Genomic DNA, 20,391 nt, shown 5'->3' with positions numbered 1-20,391 from the left:
GCGGCCGCCGCCCGGGCACGTCTGAGGCGAAATCCCGACGCAGGCGCTGACTGACAGTCAGCTGGGAACCGCCGTTGCCTAGGCGACCCCGCGGCCGCGCCCGCCCCATCGCGCCGTCGCGCGCTCTCACGCGTCTCCGCCCCCCCTCCGCCACTGGCCGGACGTGCTGGTCTCACCATCCACTCCATCCGCGCAGCCAATGGCTGCGGCCGCCAGGGATCCCGCTAGTCACGCGAGGCCGGCAGATGCACAGACCAATCACTGCGCCGGGAAGGCGGGGCCGGAGCCCTCTCAGGCCAATCGCGGCAAGAATCGCCGGCCTCGCCCCTCGGCCCCACCCCCGAGCCGGGCGAGGCAAGTTCCGAGGCACCTGGCCTGGCTGGGTTTCGGCGGCCGCAGTCGCCTCGCGGCGGGACAGGTGAGGGCTCGGGGCCGACGCCCCGCGGGGCCCGGGGCGGAGGGCCCGCGGCGAGGGCGGGGATGCGTGCGGGCGGGGGAGGGACGGCGACAGTGGGCGAGAGTCTCCGGTGAGGGAACTATTTTTGCCCTTTGCGGAGTTTACTGTGCTCGGCGGCCGGGCCGTAGGAGACGGGAAAGGGCCGGGCGGCGCGAGCTCCACGGAGGCGCTCCGACCGCGGGGAGGCGCGGTGGGTGTGAGGGCCGCGGGGCCGGGAGCCGCTGCGCGGGGTCCCTGGGGGTGCACAGGAGTCGGCGGGACGACGGTGCCGGCGGGGAGCGGTGTTCCGTGCGCCGAGAGGGAGCAGCGGCAGCAGCCGCGAACGACCACACCGCAGGGCCGGGACGTGTGGGGGCGGGCGAGGGGAAGCGCGAAGGTGTGCGGGGCCTCGCGTGCATCGCCCGGGCTTGGTTTTCAGCCCGGGAACGGCGGCCGCTGCCGGCTGCGCGCTGAGCCCGTCTCTGACGTCGGTCTCGTAGGCGCCGCGTTGAGCAGCTCCGGGGCCGGGGGCGCTGGTGGACCCCGGGCTGACGGAGGGAAAGCGCCACAGCGCGGGCCCTCCTGGCTGGCGGCTCAGCTCCGGGTTTCTCGGAGCGTCCGCCGGTACCTGCGCGTCCTGGTGTCGGGTCACCGTGCTCCGCAGCAGGTCGCCCACGGGTGCGGGAAGGAAAAGAAAATTCGCTCTTCCGAGACCTTGCCCCGCCCTTTAATTCCTCTTTTTGCCTTTGTTCGGTTGGCAGGAACGTGCCCACTCCCTCCCTCGGTCCAGGAGAGCAGGTGCTGCACGTTGATTAAACCGAGAGTCTCCGGTCGGGGGCAGAGTTTGAAGGCGGACTCAGGCAGCAGAAGTGGCAGAGGCCTAGAGCCTTCCGTGTGGGGGACCAGGGAGGTGAAGGTGCAGCGCCCAACCGGGCGTTGAAGGAGGGACAGTATTTGGGCGCAGGTGTGAGGAGCAGCTGCTGAGCTCTTGGACACGTGAGTGCCACGCGCCTCCGAACTGTCGGGTGGGATTTGGCGGCTGGACTTGTGGACAGTCAGATCCTGGAGCTTAGGGGAGAGGGTTCCAGGTAGAGATGGTGGATATCAGCGTATTTCAAGAACAGAAAATAGTTAAGATCACCCGAGGCAATCTGGAATAGTAAGAAGGGACTAAGGCAGGCATCACTGGGAGATTTCCCAGCCTGTTCTGGAGTGTTCCTTTCTCAACAGCTGTAGCACGACGTCCTGAGCCAGACCGTGCGTGTCCTCTCTCCTCTCCTGGTTGAGTCTGTGGAGCTGCTGTCCGTCTGCTCAAAACGCCTCCCGCCCCCACGTCCCCGTCCACTTCGCTGTGTTTTAATCTAGTCACCTCCTCTCCTGTTCCAGGGCTCGTGTGGATAGCATCTCTGTCTAGAAGCTCTCATGTGTCCCCCTTTATTGTTCTCATCACGTAATTTTATGATCCTTTGGGTACTTCTTGGTATCCTCACTAGACTTTGATTTGTGAAGTCAGGAATGAAGGCGGCAGGTAGCATAATGACTGCACATCATAAGCACAGATTAAGTATTTGTCACTGCATACTCGTGAATCCCAAGAACCAAGGAAAGAGTATTTCAAGGAGAGAAGTATCACATCTTCCAGACTGGTCAAGTGAAAAAACTCCAAAAAATGTCTGCTGGATTTAGCAGGTGGGAGATCCTTAGTGCTTTTGGTAAAAGTAAGTTCAGTTCAGTGACTAGAGTAAAAAGAAGATTGCAGTTGCTAGAGAATAAATGGGAAAGAAAAAATGAAGACAGCTCACGTAGAATACCCTTTTCAGGAGGCTTGGGTAACTGTAAGAGTTATCCTCCTTGTAATATTTATTGTGTGCTTTATTTACTTTTGCTTATATTAGAGTATAATGGATGAGCCCATGGGACTCCCCACTTAGCATTTGTGTGGCTTTGGGAAAGCTACTTAGTCTTTCTAAACCTCAGTTTTTCATTTATGAGATGGGGATAATAAAAGTAGCTATCTTATGAAAGTGTGGTAAAGATTAAAGTGAAAATGTAGGCATGCTTAAAACACACAGTTCCTGGCACATGGAAAGTGCCCAATAATTGTCATGTTCTTGTGGCTACTGTGGGCCAGGTCTTGTGCCAAAGCACTTTACCTGCATCATCTCTTGGACTGGTTGCCAGAACTATTGTTACTATTTACTTTTGCAAGTGATAAAACTGGGTCACAGAGAGGTGACATAATTTGCTGAAGGTCACATGGCTAATAAGTGGTATTGGTTCAGCATTGTCCAACTTGGTGATCACCTCAAGAAAAACGAGGATTGGAATGTTGTCTTATTTTGCAACTTACAAGATCAGTGCTGTCGTCTTGGTATGGGTTGGGCGCGAGATTGCAAATAGCCCAGTGAGTGGTGTGGGTGCGAGTTGAGCAGCCTTCGTGTACACGTCTTCTTTAAGAAGGAAGTTGGTTGGTTCAAAGAGAGAGAAATGAGACAGTGGCTTGTGAGAGATGATAACCATTAGGAAAACCTTCCTAGAGAAAGGAAGGCGTGTGTGTGTGTGTGTGTGTGTGTGTGTGTGTGTGTGTGTGTGTATGTGTGTGTGTGTGTGTGTGTGTGTGTGTGTGTGTGTTTGGACTTGAGGGAATGGACTCAGTGGAGAGGGAGGGAAGGAAGGTGAGAAAGGGTACATGATGGACAGTTCTTGATGAGTTGAGGTGAGAACACAGGAAGGCTACTCATTCTTAGAGGAGAGGGTAGGTGAGCACAGAGGACTTCTGAGGTTGGAATGGCACGGGGTGGAGCCCCCTGAGCATGAGTAGGGTGGAAGAATGAGGACGTGCAGTGAATTCAGAGGCTTGAAGTTGGATGAGCTTCTCAGTATCTCCTGATAAAAGGTCAATGTGGGGAGTGGGAGGCATTTTAAGCACTATTAAGAACCCTTTCGGAGGCTTTAAAATGTCTGTTTTTAGCGTGGTCCATCATAATGCATAAATTAGGAACAGCAGTGAACATTTTTAGGAAAGTGACATTCTCAGTAAGTGTCCCTGTTTCTTTTTTTTCAATTGGTGACCTATTAGGCTTATTTATTATGTAAGTAGAACGTGCTCATTAAAAAAAATTTAGGGGGAGTGGCAAAGGCAATATACGTAACCTAAACTTTTTTTTTTTTTTTTTTGAGTAACACTGCTTGTAGAACTGTGTTGCCATTTTATTTTATTTTATTTTATTTTATTTTATTTTATTTTATTTTATTTTATTTTATTTTTTTATTTCAGCTTATTATGGGGGTACAAAAGCTCAGGTTATATATATTGCCCATGTGTCCCGCCCATCCCCCTGAGGTAACCTAAACTTTTGTACCCCCACAATATGCTGAAATAAGAATTAAAAAAAAAAAAAAAGAAAAATTTAAGTTGTACAGCAGGCATAACGTAGAAGGTAAGATTCTTCTCCTCTGTTCTGTAACACTCCCTCCACCTGCCTCTTCCTCCAGGTCACCACTCCACACTGTTCCCTTCTCTGTTGTGTGTCTCTGTGTGTGCACATGCATCAACACGCACAGATAAAACACACACCCTTTCTACAAACACATAAGTGAGGCTCTTGTTATACTTACTGTTCTGTAACTTGTTATTTGGAATAACACTGTGTCTTAGACATCTTTCCAAGTAGAACATACAGATCCTCCTCATTCTTTTAACTGGCTGTATAATTTATGGAAGGACTTAACAGAATTTATTTAACTCATCTCGTTGATGGACTTACTTATGTTTTGTTTTTATTTTTTTCTCTCTGTTTTTGTTATTATAAGCAGTGCTTCCTTCCGTCTTAGCATATCTGTCCCTTGAATGAGAAAATCGCTGGGTCAAAGGGTGTATTCATTTTGAAATATGATAGATATTGCTAATTTTTTCTCAAATGATAAACTATTAATAATTTATCCCCCCACTGACAATGTATGATCATGCCTGTTTCCTCACACCCTCACCCGCACTAGACACTATTAAATTTTAAAGATTTGCCATTCAGGCAAAAAGTATCTGTTTTAGGGTACATTTCCTCATTTGAGTGAAGTTAAGATTCTTACTTGTTTAGTGACCATTTGCCTTTATTTTTCTGTGAATTGCTGGTGAATGGCCTTTGTCACTTTTTTCTTAGGTTTTTAGTCTTTTTCTAAAGCACACTTTTTAGCCCTTTGTTATAAAATGCTGGAAATATTTTTCCCAATTTGTCATTTTATGTTTGACCTTGTTTATGGTTGTCTTTTTATGCCCTGGTTGGAAGTATTTAGTTTTGTATAGTCATATTTGGCAGGCTTTTTCTTTATAGGTTCTTTTGGTTATAAGTGACACTTTTAAACCCAACTATTGTTCATTTAAATTATTAATAGAAATTTTTCCATGGAGGCCACACTGGAAATGTCTTTAAAGATAGCTCAAAATTTCTTTTCTACTGTTCTTTTAGATACTGCTCTTAACAATAACATGTGGTTTTTAAAGGGTTATCTACAAATGGAGATGGTGATGCTATCCAGTAGATTTCTTTTTTAATCATGTAGAACCTGAGAAATTGGTAGTCCTTTAGTAATTACCATTTTTAAAATGATCAGAAGATGCATCTTTAAAACTGTTTTTTTTTTTTTCTTGGAAGCTCATTGTTTAGCTTATATATTTATTTATTTTACAGAATTACAGGCCTGTCTGCAGAGATTTGGAAAATGGCAACAAATGAAAGTGTCAGCATCTTTAGTTCGGCATCCTTGGCTGTGGAGTATGTAGATTCACTTTTACCTGAGAATCCTCTGCAAGAGCCATTTAAAAATGCTTGGAACTATATGTTGGACAATTACACCAAGTTCCAGATTGCAACGTGGGGGTCTCTTATAGTTCATGAATTCATTTATTTCTTGTTCTGTTTACCTGGATTCTTATTTCAATTTATACCTTACATGAAAAAGTATAAAATTCAAAAGGTGAGTATGAGGGACTAGAAATGGAATATTATCATTAGTGTTGTTGAAGATTTTGAAAGTAAATATAGCTTCGTTTTGAGAGACTCTAAATCAGTGATGCCCAAGAGAAATATAATGACACCACATATGTAATTTTTAATTTCCCAATAGAATACATAGAAAAGGTAAAAAGAAATAGGAAAATTAATTTTCATAATTTTATTTAGCTCAATAAATGTAAACTATTATTTCAACAAATAATAAAAATAAAAAATGCTTAATGGGATAATTTATATTCTTATATTAATAAGTCTTCACAATCCAGTGTGTATTTTACATTAGTTTTTAGCTCATCTCAATTTGGACTAACCACGTTTAAAGTGTTCGGCGGCCACATGTCGCTAGTTGCTCCTGTATTGAACAACACTGTACTAGATCATTATTGATAATGTTTCAAGAATAATTTTTTAAGTAAATGTGATGTTTATTGAATTTGGATTTATAAGTTTTAAGATTTAACCTAGCTGGAAAGGAAAGGTACGGTGATTTGAGGGTATTATTTTGCAGTTCCAGCCCACGAAGTTCCAGAAAATCTAAGTGGATATTAATATGCTAAGACCTTGATCAAGTTTTTTCCCCCTAAATATGTGGTAGGCTGTTCTGCAGCACTCACGTCATCCCAGATAAGGAGATGATGCTCCTAGTTTCCACGTATTGGCTTCGCTGTACGCAGTCTCTTGCGAGCCTGCCATGTACACGACCAGGTGGACTCCGCTGCTAAGTGCCGTGTAAGCGATGAGCTTGACACAGTTCTCAGGAGGAATCTGGAGTAGCTGGTTAGAGACCAATGATTTGTCAGCGCTTGGTAAACCCACGATGGTTTCCAATGCTTACAGTTTACTTTTCCAAAAAGTTATGCCAGACTGCAACTCAGGGACACAGAGTCTCAGTAGAAAGCCGACACTTGAGCGTGTTCGTCTGTGGAAGGTAGTTTGCATTCACTCAGTACAGTTGGCCCTCTGTGTCCATAGTTCCACATCCGTGGATTCAATCAACTGCAGATTATTAGTTTTAGTTGATTAAACTGTACTTTCTATAGCTACATAGGTATCAGATTCTAGCAGGAAAATTAAAAGTCTATGCAACGTAGTTTCTGTGGTGCCATTGCCAACCCAAGCCTGAATCTTCCATTTATTTTGTCCCCAGTCACAGACTGGGAGATTGAAGGAGTGGAGTCAGATGATGCTCAGAGTAGAAATACCAGGACAGTTGTTAAATTATCTTGTCAAGTCCCCTCGTTTTATTGTTGAGGGACACTGAACTGTGAGCATCGCAGAGCCGGTTAACAGGTTAGTGGCTGCCCTGGGGTTGGAGCCCGGCTCTCTGGATCGATTCTCAGTCAGTGCTTGTCCTATTTTTGTCAAGAAGGTAACTCTTAAAGAATTTTCAGAGCAGAACTGGATCTAGAGACTGAGATTTCGGTCAGTCCAGGTTCGCTGACAACTGCCTGTGTGATCCTGGCCAGGTGTTGGCCTCTTTGAGCTTCTGCGGATGAGCAGTTCTCATACTTTGAATATTGTAGTTCAGTTAAAAGAGTTTTGTTTGCAAATTTCTGAATTTTTAGGTAATGACATTTAAAACAATAACTAGTATTTATTATCACCATAATTTTGTAAAACCCAAAGCATTTTTTCTTGTCTAAGCGAAGCCCTGTAACTTGAATAAATTTTTTTGATAATGGCTTGCTAAGCAAATTGGTATCCTGATGAGGTTTTATGCACATCTCATTATATTGATCTCATTTTGACGTGAATCTGGAAACTTCATCATCAGGACACAGCTCTGTAGTTCTCAGCTCAGAGACTTTATAATTCTGTCATTGTATATGAACAAAAACACACCTTTCTTGGAGTGAATACTGCCGAATACCTGGAAGCATCGATTTACCTGTGTGATAAAGGCTTCTGGTGCTACATGTACTTCTTCAGTAATTAGGGACACCCAACTGTAATCTTAGCATAACACATTTCCTCTTTGAAACTCTGGTAAGAGAAGTGAGTGATCGATGGCAGCAAAGACTAGAGTCTTCGTGCTGTGGTGTGTCATTGGTTTATTTAAGAGTGTTATGGCTGAGTGTGTCTGTTAACAGTTTTTTCACCTGTTTAAAGTAGGCACAGTGGTTGTCAAGAAATGAGAAGGCAAGGATTCCGGAGCCTTAGTTACTATAACATAAAATTAACAATAGAATTAAGGCCCATATAAACATTAGAGGAAAATTTAGTAATTCACTTATAGTTGTCAAGCTAAAATACAATAGCAGAGGCTAATATTAAATATTGTGTTTTTTCTCCATAGGATAAACCAGAAACATGGGAAGGCCAATGGAAATGTTTTAAAGTACTTCTCTTTAATCACTTTTGTATCCAGCTGCCATTGATTTGTGGAACCTATTATTTTACAGAGTATTTCAATATTCCTTATGATTGGGAAAGAATGCCAAGATGGTATATAGATAAAATTTTGATTTTTATATTGTCATGGTTTATTATCCAATTAAGTTATGCTTAGTGTTTATCTTCTTTCTTCATTTGGTTAATGTTTGTTCTCAACTTTGGAAGTAAACAAATAGTAGAAAAGTAAACCATAGTAGAAACATAAAATGTTCACGTTTTCATATCTTTGTTTATTTTAATGTAATATTTTATTGGAAGATGAGTTTCTAGCATTGTAAGTTTCCATAACATCCTTTATATGATTATATACAGATACCCATGCTTATGCTAAGAAAAAATATGTTACATTTGAAGTCTAAAATGAATGAAACATATGAGATAGTTCGGAGGTTTATAAAAATCGTGTCCATATAAATACCAGTATGTATGTGAAGATGCACACACACAGCGGCATGTGTCGTTTAACCTATGACCGCAAAGGGAAACCTTTTGAGAAATGCGCCGTTCAGTGATTTGCCGTTGTGCAAACCTCATAGGCTGTGCTTACACAAACCCGGGTTGATAGGCCACAAACCCGTACAGCATGTTGCTGAACTGAATGCTATAGGCAGTTGTAACACAATGATAATTATTGGTGTATGTAAATATAGAAAAGGTACAGTAAAAATATGGTATTACAGTCTTGAGACCACTGTTGTGTATGCAGTCTGTCATTGACTGAGATGCCATTAATGTGGCATGTGACTATATATGTTTGTTTATATGGACACAAATTTTATTATATATTTTATTATTTTATTATGTGTATTTAACCGGAGTGCAGATATTTGCCTTCAAAGAATATTTGAATTCTACTGCCTGTACCTGATATACCTGAATATAGATATACCAATATATAGATACAGTCCATGTATATTCAACATATAAAAGAGGCCGGGCGCGGTGGCTCACGCCTGTAATCCTAGCTCCTCTGGGAGGCGGAGGCGGGTGGATCACTTGAGCTCAGGAGTTTGAGACCAGCCTGAGCAAGAGCGAGACCCCATCTCTACTAAAAATAGAAAAATGAGCCGGGCATGGCGGTGCCTGCGTGTAGTCCCAGCTACTCAGGAGGCTGAGGCAGGAGGATTGCTTGAGCCCAGGAGTTTGAGGTTGCTGTGAGCTATGGTGACGCCACAGCACTCTAGCAGGGACGACAGAGTGAGACTCTGTCTCAGAAAAAATAAAAAGAGCAAAATAAAAGAGCTTCTGTGTAGTGCATTTGTATATAAATTATTTTTTGCCCATTACACTTAAATTATATCTTCTTGTGGAAAAAAATGATCATTTTGCTATTACTAATGTTAGTTTAAGTTCTTCATCAATATTATTCTTTTCCTAGAAGTTTTGGATTGTGTTTCTTAATTCTGATTTTATACCTGTGCATTTTTGTCAAAATGAAATAGAGTTGGTGTAGCAGTCCATCTCTTTACCCTTGTTTCGGGTTATATCATGTAGCTGTATCTAGCAGTTTTGAGAATTTATTGATCGGTGTGTTCAATTAAGTCAAGCTGGTATTTGGTTTTATGTAATGTCTCCAGCAGTGATCCCAAGTAAAAGTCTATATTGTTTAAATAAAAGTTATTTCATACACGTCACCATATTTTTATCTTAAAGGTGTATGCTGTTGGCAAGGTGCTTTGGCTGTGCCGTCATTGAGGATACATGGCACTATTTCCTGCACAGACTCCTGCACCACAAAAGAATATATAAGTATATTCATAAAATTCATCACGAGTTTCAGGTATGTCAGAAGTATATTTAATAATTTTTTTCTATTAGAGGCAAAATCTCTATTTTTATGGCTTGAGCACTTTAAAAAAATTGTCAGTGATGTTTTCATTTCTTTTTCCTTTGGCATGAGTAAGAACATCACACACACACACACACGCACACGCACACGCACCAGTTCTGCAGATTTTCTGTAGCATCTAAGTTCATAATGAGTTGAGACCTGAAAGAACAATGTGACACGGACATGACATAGCTGAGACTCTCATCCCTGTGGCCAGAGTGCTGTCCTGACTCAGCCGGACACCTGGCAGTTTGACAGTGGCCAAAGTAATGTTAGGGTCATTTCAGTGAGACCCCAAATGATGAACCTTTACTATTTAAACTTCTACAACAATTATTGACTTAGTTTTAACACATTTTTATCACATTGCTAACTCCCACAAAAACAGTGATTTTTATTACGCCTGCTGTGATGTGGCTTTGTCAAGTGGGCTGTGCCGGAATGTTCCGCGTTGATCTTTACTGCGTGGTGTGCTAAATCAAGCATCCTTTTCTTGACAAAACAAAGCGAATGCATAAATAAAAATTAGAGTTCAAGACAATTATTAAATGCTTTTATCTTAAGCCATCAAAGACAGTAAGATTTTATATCCTTAGACCTTTTAATGTTTACTAGGAACAAAAAGATATTTTTATTGAGAATTGCTAGTATTATTTATATGTACACATAGCTAGATATGTTATTGTTACATATAGAAACAATATAATTTTGTAAAATATGTGCATAAATAGATGTATTATGCAGGTTCTCCAGAGAGAAGCAGAATCAGAGTATGTGTTAACACTCACAGAAAGGTTTATTGTGAGGAGTCGGCTCGTGCATGTGTTGGGCCATCAAGTTAACATCCGCAGGGCCGGCTGCAGTTGGACCCCAGGTGAGAGCTGTGGCCGCAGTCTTGGATCCAAATCCCACGGCCGCAAGCTCTGGAAGCGCAGGCAGGGTTTTTGTGTTGCAGTCTTGAGAATTCCTTCCCCAAGAAACCTCGGTCTTTGCCCGTGAGGCCTTTAACTGATGAGTTGAAGCCCATCCTCCTTATGAAGGGAAGTCTACTCAGGGTCTCCCTATCGAAATGTTAGCCACATCGGAAAAAGACCTTCGCAGCAGGTCTAGGCTGGTGTCTGGCCAAACGGCTGGGTACCAGAGCCCTGCCAAGCTGACACGTGAAGTTAACCGTCATGATATGTGAAGGAAGTTTTATCCCTTGCTTTAGGCTCCATTTGGGATGGAAGCTGAATATGCACATCCTTTGGAAACTCTGATTCTTGGAACTGGATTTTTCATTGGAATCATACTTTTGTGTGATCATGTAATTCTTCTCTGGGCGTGGGTGACCGTGCGTTTGATGGAAACTATTGATGTCCACAGGTGAGCGATGGTTTCTGTTTAGGGGTGAGGTATCATAGATACCTTTATTTTGATGGTCATAAGGTTATCTGTATTTCTAAGTAGACTAATAGAAGTCAATCTTTTAAATGCTATTTTTAAGAAAACAGGAGAACATAATCATTAGATTAAAGAAGTCCAATCTATTCTGTTATTTTCATAGTGATAATGTGTTATTTGGACAAATAAATATTTAGGAGCAACAATTTCTTTATTTTTCTGAAATAAGCCTAAACCTAACTCGTATCTGAAGAAATATTGAAACATTCAGCCTTCACCGAGTAAGACTGAGTCTTGGCTGTCCGGCCTGAGGAAGGCCCTCCCAAGCTGAAAACACGCTCCTAACACGTGCGTGTTGCAGTTGTTGCCTTGTGCTCATTGGAGGATTTTCTGTGGTAGATTACTCATAGTCAATGTCTTCTTAAATGTGTATTCTAATTTTTATTATTTAAAAATTACATGTTCATTGCATTTTGACTTTGGACTTGTTACTAGACCCAAATTCTAATAATTATTTTTAAACTAGTAAAATAGCAAACATAACGCTGTGGTCCTAGGCAGAGAATATTCTTCTATAGAAAGATTGTGAGGGGCCCCTTTCATTCTTTCCTGCCACTGCTCCTCCCTCCCTTCCTCCAGCCCCCCAAGAGGAGCGGGAGGGGCGGGGTGATTCAGTGTAACTGGACGTCTGATTTTAGATGTGTAGTTGGAAGTAAAGGAGGATCTCTCAATGGGACTCTTTCTTGAAATCACTTATGTTTTCCCAACTACAGAAAAGCACACTGGTATTTTGATTAATTGTGGTACATTTAATTCCAACTGGTCATTGCCTAAAAAATAAAAGAAGTTGCTATACAAGTGTTCTTGGGTCTGACTTTTTAATGCTTGATACTAATTTCATGTAACTTACTCTAAAAGACATGTTTAGTATTACGGGCTTGCTTTCCAACTGTTATTGACTGTCGTGGCAAATCTCCTATAAAGCTTAAAAGAAAAATAATTCTTAAAAATCTGTGTTTTAAAGATGCATAACCACTCTTTTTTATTCCCTAATGTATAACATATAATTTTCATAAATCTTTCAAGGTTTTTTTTAAATATTCTAAAAGTTTCTAGAATGTGCACCCTTTTCTGAAAGCTTTTTACCTTTTATAAACATCTCAGAAATAAAGTGATTTAGGCACCGTAGAATATCGTTTTAATTAGTTAATAAGCACATAGCTATTAAAAATGTCCCTTCCTGTGGATGTATTCATTTCTTTGCTGATCGTGGTTGTTTCTGTTTCAGCGGCTACGACATCCCCCTCAACCCCCTGCACCTCATCCCTTTCTACGCCGGCTCACGGCACCACGACTTCCACCACATGAACTTCGTCGGGAACTACGCGTCCACCTTTACCTGGTGGGACAGACTTTTTGGAACAGATGCTCAGTTTAATGCCTATAATGAAAAGATGAAGAAGTTTGAGAAAAAGATGGAATAAATACTCATGTAAACCTTCCTGAAGATACAAATTTTCCTAAAGTGAAGCTGGCAGCTCACGCAGCTTCTGGGGAGTATGTCTTGGCTACTAAGTGATACAGAGAACATTAACCACCTTTAATTATCTTCCTAGTGGGAACTTTTTCTACTTTACATACAAGTTCTGTATATGTAGAAATAAATCAGTGTATATTGAAGTAGTGTTTTCCTGAGGAAGTCTGAAAGGCTGTGTTGGTAAGCTCACAAAAACGTTTTAAGTAATGGAAAAAGTATTCTGTGATTTTCCCCCAGTGATACTGAAGTTCACATAGGTCTTTGGATCTTTAGATACATACTGGTGATTTCAGAAAAGTCTTAATAGTGATGTTGGCATATCTTTAACTTTAAACCTTTTTAAGAATTTGCCTGAAGATCAAAGAGTCGTGGATGGAACCGCGTTGGCTGGTGCATGAGCGGCCGGGCTGCTGCGTCAGGAGCTGCCCCCCCCCCCCCCCCCCCCCCCGGGAGCCCTGCCCGGTGCAGAGCCCGCAGCCAGGTGACCTGTCCTCTGAAGTCCTCCGTGACGCATTTAGCACAAAGCATTTCCTGACTAACGAGAGTGGAATATTTTAGTCTAAAGGTTTTTCAGGTTATTTGAATTTTTTAAAAAATTAAGGAGCTTTATTTCTGCTATTTACCCTTTCATTTTTGTGTATCAAGTTTTCGTTCACCTAAAGCTGTATCTTGAAACTCTGAACTGACTCGCTGTATTTGCACTTTGAGCTATTGAAATAAATGTGATTTTTGTCTGATGATCTGGTTCCTGGTACTTAACTGTCACCTTTTATTTTTAAAAGGAACAGTTCTATTTTTAAGTTCTTCATTTGCTAACCTGTTTCCTGGTAGTTTCAACATATATTTATCAGACTTATGTATTGTGGGGAAATCCTATTGACCTAGTAAAATGGCAGATATTGAAGTAGCTCTTTGCTTTGCTCAGGAAATATATATTTTCTGTACAGATGGAGGAATAGAGCTAAATTTTTTTTTTTTATTTCAGCATATTATAGGGGTACAAATGTTTAGGTTACATATACTGCCTTGCCCCACATGAGTCAAAGCTTCGAGCGTGTCCATCCCCCAATAGTGCACACCACACCCGTTAGGTGTGAATACACCCGTCCCCTCCGCCCCCTTCCACCTGTGTGACATCTGATGAATGTTATTACTATATGTGCACTTAAAGTGTTGATCAGTTAATACCAATTTGCTGGTGAGTACATGTGGTGCTTGTTTGTCCATTCTTGTGATACTTCACTTAGTAGAATGGGTTCCAGCTCTATCCAGGATAATACAAGAGATGCTAGATCACCATTGTCTTTTGTGGCTGAGTAGAACTCCATGGTATACGTAGACCACGTTTTATTAATCCACTCGTATTGATGGGCACTTGGGTTGTTTCCACATCTTTGCAATTGTGACTTGTGCTGCTATAAACGTTCGAGTGCAGATGTCTTTTTTATAGAATGTCTTTTGTTCCTTTGGGTAGATGCCCAGTAATGGAATTGCTGGATCAAATGGTAGTTCTACTTGTAGATCTTTGAGGTATCTCCATATTAGTTTCCACACAGGTTGCCCTAGTTTGCAGTCCCACCAGCAGTGTATGAGTGTTCCTGTCTCTGCATCCACGCCAACATTGAAGACTGAAATACAAAAACACCATGCAGAGCTCTCTATAAAATAAGTGACAAGAGGTATTCTTCATTCCTCGGATTGTCCATTTTGGGTTTTACCAAAATAATAGGTTGAAAGTTTACAGTTAATACTGTAATTAAAAATGAATACATGTAGAGTATGCTTAGAATTATAATGACACCATTAACTAGTATATTGCTCTTTTCTACATATTTGTCTAAAGAAATTTAGACCTTTGGACAAGACTGGTTCCGTGCATATTTAACAAGAGGCTCTTACCCCAACTCTCAGTTCTCATGCTCTTAGGTGACAGCCGGGGCTTCACAATTCCACGTTTAACTGCTGTGTCTGCACGGACGGAGAGGGGTGTCCGAGTTCCTCCACGGAGCCTGGGTCCTGCGTGCCTGTGCTGCTGGGCTGTAAAAACAACAGAACAAAACAAAAGGGCTTGGCTCCTCATCCATTCTTGCAGAAGAGCAGAATTTTTCAGCCAATACGCACAAGAGTGGTGACCCCCGGTCTGGCGAATGCTCTTTCTGGCAGTGACTGTCAAATGCTGACATTCTTACGTGAAGTCACCATGGGGCCACCGTAAAGTTATTCATTCATTTATTAATTCATTTATTTATTCATTTATTAATTCATTTATTTATTCATTTGGTCATTCATCCATTCATTCATCCATCCATTTATTCATTCAGCCATTCATTCATTTATTCGTTTATTCATTTGTTCGTTCATTCATTTATTTATTCATCTATTCATTCATTCATCTATTCATGTATGTATTCATTCATTTATTCATGCATGCATTCATTTATTCATTCAATCATTCATTCATGCATTTATTTATTCATGCATTCATTCATTCATGCATCTATGCATTTATTTATTTATTTATTCATGAATTTTATTCATGCATGTATTTATTCATCCATTTATCTATTCATTGTTTTATTCATTCATGCATTCATTTATTTATGCATTCATTTATTCATTCATTCATTTGTTCATTTATTTATTTATGTGTTTATTCATTCATTTATTCAGTCATCTATGCATTTATTCATTCATTAATTCATTCATTTATGCATTTATTCATTTCTTTATCTATGCATTTATTCATTCATTCACACATTCATTCATTTATTTATGCATCTATTCATTCATTTACGCATTTATTCATCTATTTATTTATGCATTTATTTATTTATTCATTCATTCATGCAGTCATTCATTTATTCATTCATTTATGCATTTATTCATTCATTTATTTATGCATTTACTCATTTATTTATCCATGCATTTATTCATTCATTCACGCATTTATTTATTTATGCATCTATCTATCTATTTATTTATTTATCTATCTATCTATTTATTTATCTACCTATTCATTCATTCATTTACGCATTTATTGATTTATGTATTTATGCATTCATTCATCTATTTATTTATGCATTTATTCATTTACGCATTTATTCATTTATTTACGCATTTATTCATTTATTTACGCATTTATTCATTTATGCATTTATTCATTTATGCATTCATTCATTTATGCATTCATGCATTCATTCATTTATGCATTCATTCATTTATGCATTCATGCATTTATTCATTTATGCATTCATGCATTTATTCATTTATGCATTTATGTAATTATTCATTTATTCATTTATACATTTATTTGTTTATGCATTTATTCATGCATGCATTTATTCATGTTTTCATTCATGCATTTATTCATTTATTTATTCGTGCCTTCATTTATTTATTCGTGCCTTCATTTATTTATTCGTGCCTTCATTTATTGATCCATTCATGCATTTATTCACTCATTCATTTATTCATGCATGTATTCATTCATTCATTTATTTATGCATTTATGCATCCATTTATTTATTTATTTATTCATTTATTCACGCATTCATTCATTCATTCATTTATGCATTCATTCATTCGTTTATTTATTCATGAATTCATTCGTTCGTTTATTTATTCATTTTTTATTTATTTATATATTCATTTATTCATTCATTTATTCATTTGTTCAGTTGTTTATTTATTCATTCATGCATTTATTTATTGTTTTATTCATTCATTCATTCATGCATTTATTCATTCATTCATTTATTCATTTATTTACTCATTCATTTATCCATTCATTCATTTATCCATTCAGTTATCCATTCATTCATTCATTCATTCATTTAGACAGAGTCTCCCTTTGTTGCCCGGGGTCACAGCAACCTCAAATTCCTGGGCTCAAGCGATCCTACTGCCTCAGCCTCCCCAGTAGCTGGGACTACAGGCATGCGCCACCATGCCCAGCTGATTTTTTCTATATATATTTTTTAGTTGACCAGATAATTTCTTTCTATTTTTTAGTAGAAACGGGGTCTCACTCTTGCTCAGGCTGGTCTCGAACTCCTGAGCTCATGCGATCCACCCGCCTTGGCCTCCCAGAGTGCTAGGATTACAGGCGTGAGCCACCGTGCCCGGCCTATTTTTTTATTTATTTTGGAGACAGAGTCTCGCTCTGTCACCCGGGCTACAGTGCCATGGTGTCAGCCTCACTCACAGCAACCTCAGACTCCTGGGCTCAGGCGATCCTGCAGCCTCAGCCTCCCAGCAGCTGGGACTACAGGCATGCGCCACCACACCCGGTGATATTTTCTAATTTTAGTTGTTTGGCTAATTTCTATTTATGGTAGAGGCAGGGTCTCGCTCTTCCTCAGGCTGGTCTCGAACTCCTGAGCTCAAGCGATCGTCCCGCCTCAGCCTCCCAGAGTGCTAGGATGACAGGCATTAGCTACCACGCCCGGCCGTGAAACCATTTTAAATGATCAGGCAGCAAACCGCCGATCTTCTCAAACTTCGCAAGTCTGTCTTGTGTGGGCTGGGGTTCAGTTTCTTCAGAGAAGAATCCTCTGGTCTCTGTCAAGGGCAGAAACTGCTCAGCTGCACTCATTCTGGGAGTCCCGGGTGTGGGAAGGAGCCTCCCACGGGGCCAGGATTACAGGCCTGAGCCGCTGCCTGGCCTCCTCTTTCTCAATGTGAGTGTGCTTCACTTTGCTATGAATTTCCCTCTTGGTGCTGCTTCCGCTGCACCCGTGAGTTTTGGTATGTTGTGTTTTCACTTGTCTCAAGATATTTTCTAATTTCCCTTTTGATTTCTTCTTTGACCCAATGGTTGGTTAATAGTGTGTTGTTTAACTGTCATACAGTTGTTAATCTCTAGTTTAACCTTCTGTTACTGATTTCTATTTTCATTCCACTGTGGTTGGAAAAGATACTTGGTATAATTTCAGTCTTAAATTTGTTGAGACTTGTGACCTGACATGTGATCTATTCTTGAGGATGCTCTGGGAGAAGAATAAATATTCTGCTGCTGTTTGGTGGAATGTTTTGTGTATGTCTGCCAGGTCCACTTGCTCTGTAGTGTTGTTCTACTCTGCTATTTCTGTACTAATTTTCTGTCTGAAAGTTATATCCATTGGTGAATGTAGAATATGAAATCTCCTATTTTTATTGTGTTGCTATTTCTCTTTCAGATCTGTCAAGGTTTGTTTTATATATTTTGGTGCTCTGATGTTGGGAGCACAGATATTTATAATTGTTATACCTTCTTGATGAATTGTCATTTTTATCATTAAATAATGACCTCCTTTGTCTCTTGTGGCAATTTTTGACTCGAAGTCTATTCTGTCTGATGTGATTTTAGTCATCCTTGCTGTGTTTTGGTTGTCATTTGCATGGGACGTCCTTTTTTATCCCTCACTTTCAGCCTATGTGTGTCTTTGATTCTACAGTGTGTCTCTTGCACACAGCATAGAGTTAGATCTTGTTTTTATCCATTCAACCACTCTACGCCTATCTGTTGGATAGTTAATCCATTTATATTTACACTTAAATTATTGAGAGGTAAGGATTTACTGTTGACATTTTGTTAATTGCTTTCCGTTTTGCAGCTCTTTTGTCCCCCTTTTCTTCTCTTGCTGTCTTCCTTTGTGTTTCGTTGATCTTTTTGTAGTGACACGCTTTGATTCCTTTCTTTGGTGTATGTACTTGAGGTATTTTCTTATGGTTCCCATGATGTTTACACAAAACATCTTATGATAGTCTGTTTTAAGCTGATGGCAACCTAACTTTAATTGCACACAAAACTCTACGTTTTAACCCCCTGCACACACGTCGAGTTGTTCACTTTCATATGCTTTCATGTGGCTGTTCAGCCTCCTTTCCTGTCAACGTGAAGTTGACAAGTTAGCATTTCCTATAAGGAAGTTCTAGTGGTGATGAACTCCCTCAGCGTTTGTTGTCTGGGAAAAAATCTCCCTCTGCCCTTCATTTCTAAAAGACAGTTTGGCCAGTAAAGTATTCTTAGTTGGCAGGTTTTTTTACCCCTAGCACTTTAAATAAATCATCCCACTTCCTTCTGGCCTACAAGGTTTCTGCTGAGAGATCTACTTAATAGTCTTATGGACGTTCCCTTGTCTGTGATGAGTGGCTTTTCCCTTGCTGCTTTCACGATGTGTTTGTCTTTGGCTTTTGACAATTTGATGATAATGTGTCTCAGTGTACACTTGTTAGGATTTATCCTACTTAGAATCCCTTGAGCTTCATGAATCTGGATGTGCATTTCCCTTCCCAGATGTAGAGAGTTTTCAGCCATTTCATCTTTAAGTAAGCTTTTGTTGCCCCTTTCTCTCTTTCTCTTCCTGGATGCCCATAATACACATATTTGTTTGGTTGATGGTGTCTGATAATTCCCTTAGACTTTCTTCACTTTTTTTCACTCTTTTTTCTTTTTCCTGTTCTGATTGGGTAGTTTCACATGACCTATCTTTGAGTTCAATGATTCTTTCTTTTGCTTGATCAAATCTGCTGCTGAACCCCTATGGCGCATTTCTTACTTCAGTTATGTGTTCTTCAACTCCAGTATTTCTTTTTGGTTCTTCTCTATTGTTTCTGTTTCTTTCTAATATTTTTGTTTTGTTTATATATTGTTTTCCTGATTTTGTTTAGTTGTCTCTCTGTATTCCATTGTAACTTGCTGAGCTTCTTTAAGATGATCATTGTGAATTCTTCATAAGATAATTTAGAGATCTCCATTTCTTTGGGGTTGGCTAGTGGAATTTTGTTGTTTTCGTTCTTTTGACTGTGCTTTGTCATCCTGATTCTTTGTGTTCCTTGTAGCTTTGCATTGGTGTCTATGCATTTGAAAAAACAACTCCCTCTCCAGTCTTTATGAACTGGCTTTGATTGAGAAAAATCTTTGCCAGTTATCTGAGGTGGAGTTTCTGGGCCTTTGCTCCTAGCTCCTGACCCCAGGCATCCAGTCTTTTTTTTTTTTTAAGTCAGTGCCAGTAATCTCTTGCTCCCTCTGGTTTCTATATAAGTTCCATCAATGCTCCCTGGGAGGTGAGAGAGAAGCAGCTCTTCAGGAAGCCCAGTGAAAGGGTAGGGGCATTCGAGTTATGATCCACTCCTCCTTCTACCTGGAGGGGAGGCCTCAGCTCTATGATGTCTTCAAGTCTCTGAGAGCCTGGCCAGCCATAGAAATGCGCCCATCCTCTGAGCTCTCCCAGGCATCTGGGCTATTCTACTTCTTTTAGCATTTTGTGAGAGGCAAGACAGACACCAGCCACTTGGGGAATGTACTGAAGGGCTAGAAATGTGGGATGCTTGCCCCACTCCCTACCCTCCCCAATCCACCCCAGGGAGGAGTGGCAATCCCTCTTGATGCTGAGCTGTGCCAGCAGGTGAAGCGACATAACTCTTCCTGTCTGTTTCAGTGTAGCTAATCTTGCTTTTGGGTTTGTCTGGGGTACTGAAACTTCTTGATTCTGGGCTTCTTACAAAGTTATTTTTGTTACTTATATCATTGTCCAGTCTATGTTTCTGTGGAAGAATGAGAGCTGGGACTTCCTATTCTGTCATCTTGCTGATATCATTCTATCCTCTATGATCTTGGGGTTATTTATGTCTACTGTATGTGTATAGGAGAGATGCCGTATGTATCAGTTATCTATAGCTGTATAACAAATCACGCAAACTCACAGCTTAAGACAACAAACGTTTACCATGTACCTGCTGCTGTGGGTCAGGAAACCGGGAGCTAATTAGCTGGGTGGCTCTGGCTCCGAGTCTGACGAGGCTGCAGTAAACCTCG

At 40.6% G+C, this 20,391-nt stretch overlaps 1 protein-coding gene across 4 annotated transcripts; it reads left to right on the top strand.

Moving 5' to 3' along the window:
- Positions 1–335: 335 nt before the first annotated feature.
- On the top strand, positions 336–13,331 carry MSMO1 (methylsterol monooxygenase 1). Of its 4 annotated transcripts, none has more exons than XM_045552544.1 (7): positions 336–418; positions 1,198–1,234; positions 5,125–5,410; positions 7,745–7,893; positions 9,496–9,622; positions 10,884–11,038; positions 12,345–13,331. In XM_045552544.1, the coding sequence occupies exons 3-7, from the start codon at positions 5,156–5,158 to the stop codon at positions 12,538–12,540; spliced, it is 882 nt and encodes a 293-aa protein (XP_045408500.1). In that variant the 5' UTR covers positions 336–418; positions 1,198–1,234; positions 5,125–5,155; the 3' UTR covers positions 12,541–13,331. The 4 variants fall into 4 exon arrangements, with proteins under 4 accessions (XP_045408500.1, XP_045408496.1, XP_045408497.1 ...); XM_045552540.1 differs by having other exon boundaries at positions 1,198–1,432; XM_045552543.1 differs by lacking the exon at positions 336–418 and adding an exon at positions 624–647 and having other exon boundaries at positions 1,198–1,432.
- The last annotated feature ends 7,060 nt before the right edge of the window (positions 13,332–20,391 follow it).

Source organism: Lemur catta, chromosome 5 (assembly GCF_020740605.2).
Source record: "Lemur catta isolate mLemCat1 chromosome 5, mLemCat1.pri, whole genome shotgun sequence".
Taxonomy (NCBI): Eukaryota; Metazoa; Chordata; class Mammalia; order Primates; family Lemuridae; genus Lemur; species Lemur catta.
The sequence above is the reverse complement of the archived record's forward strand: the minus strand, read 5'-3'. Positions and strand labels throughout refer to the sequence as shown.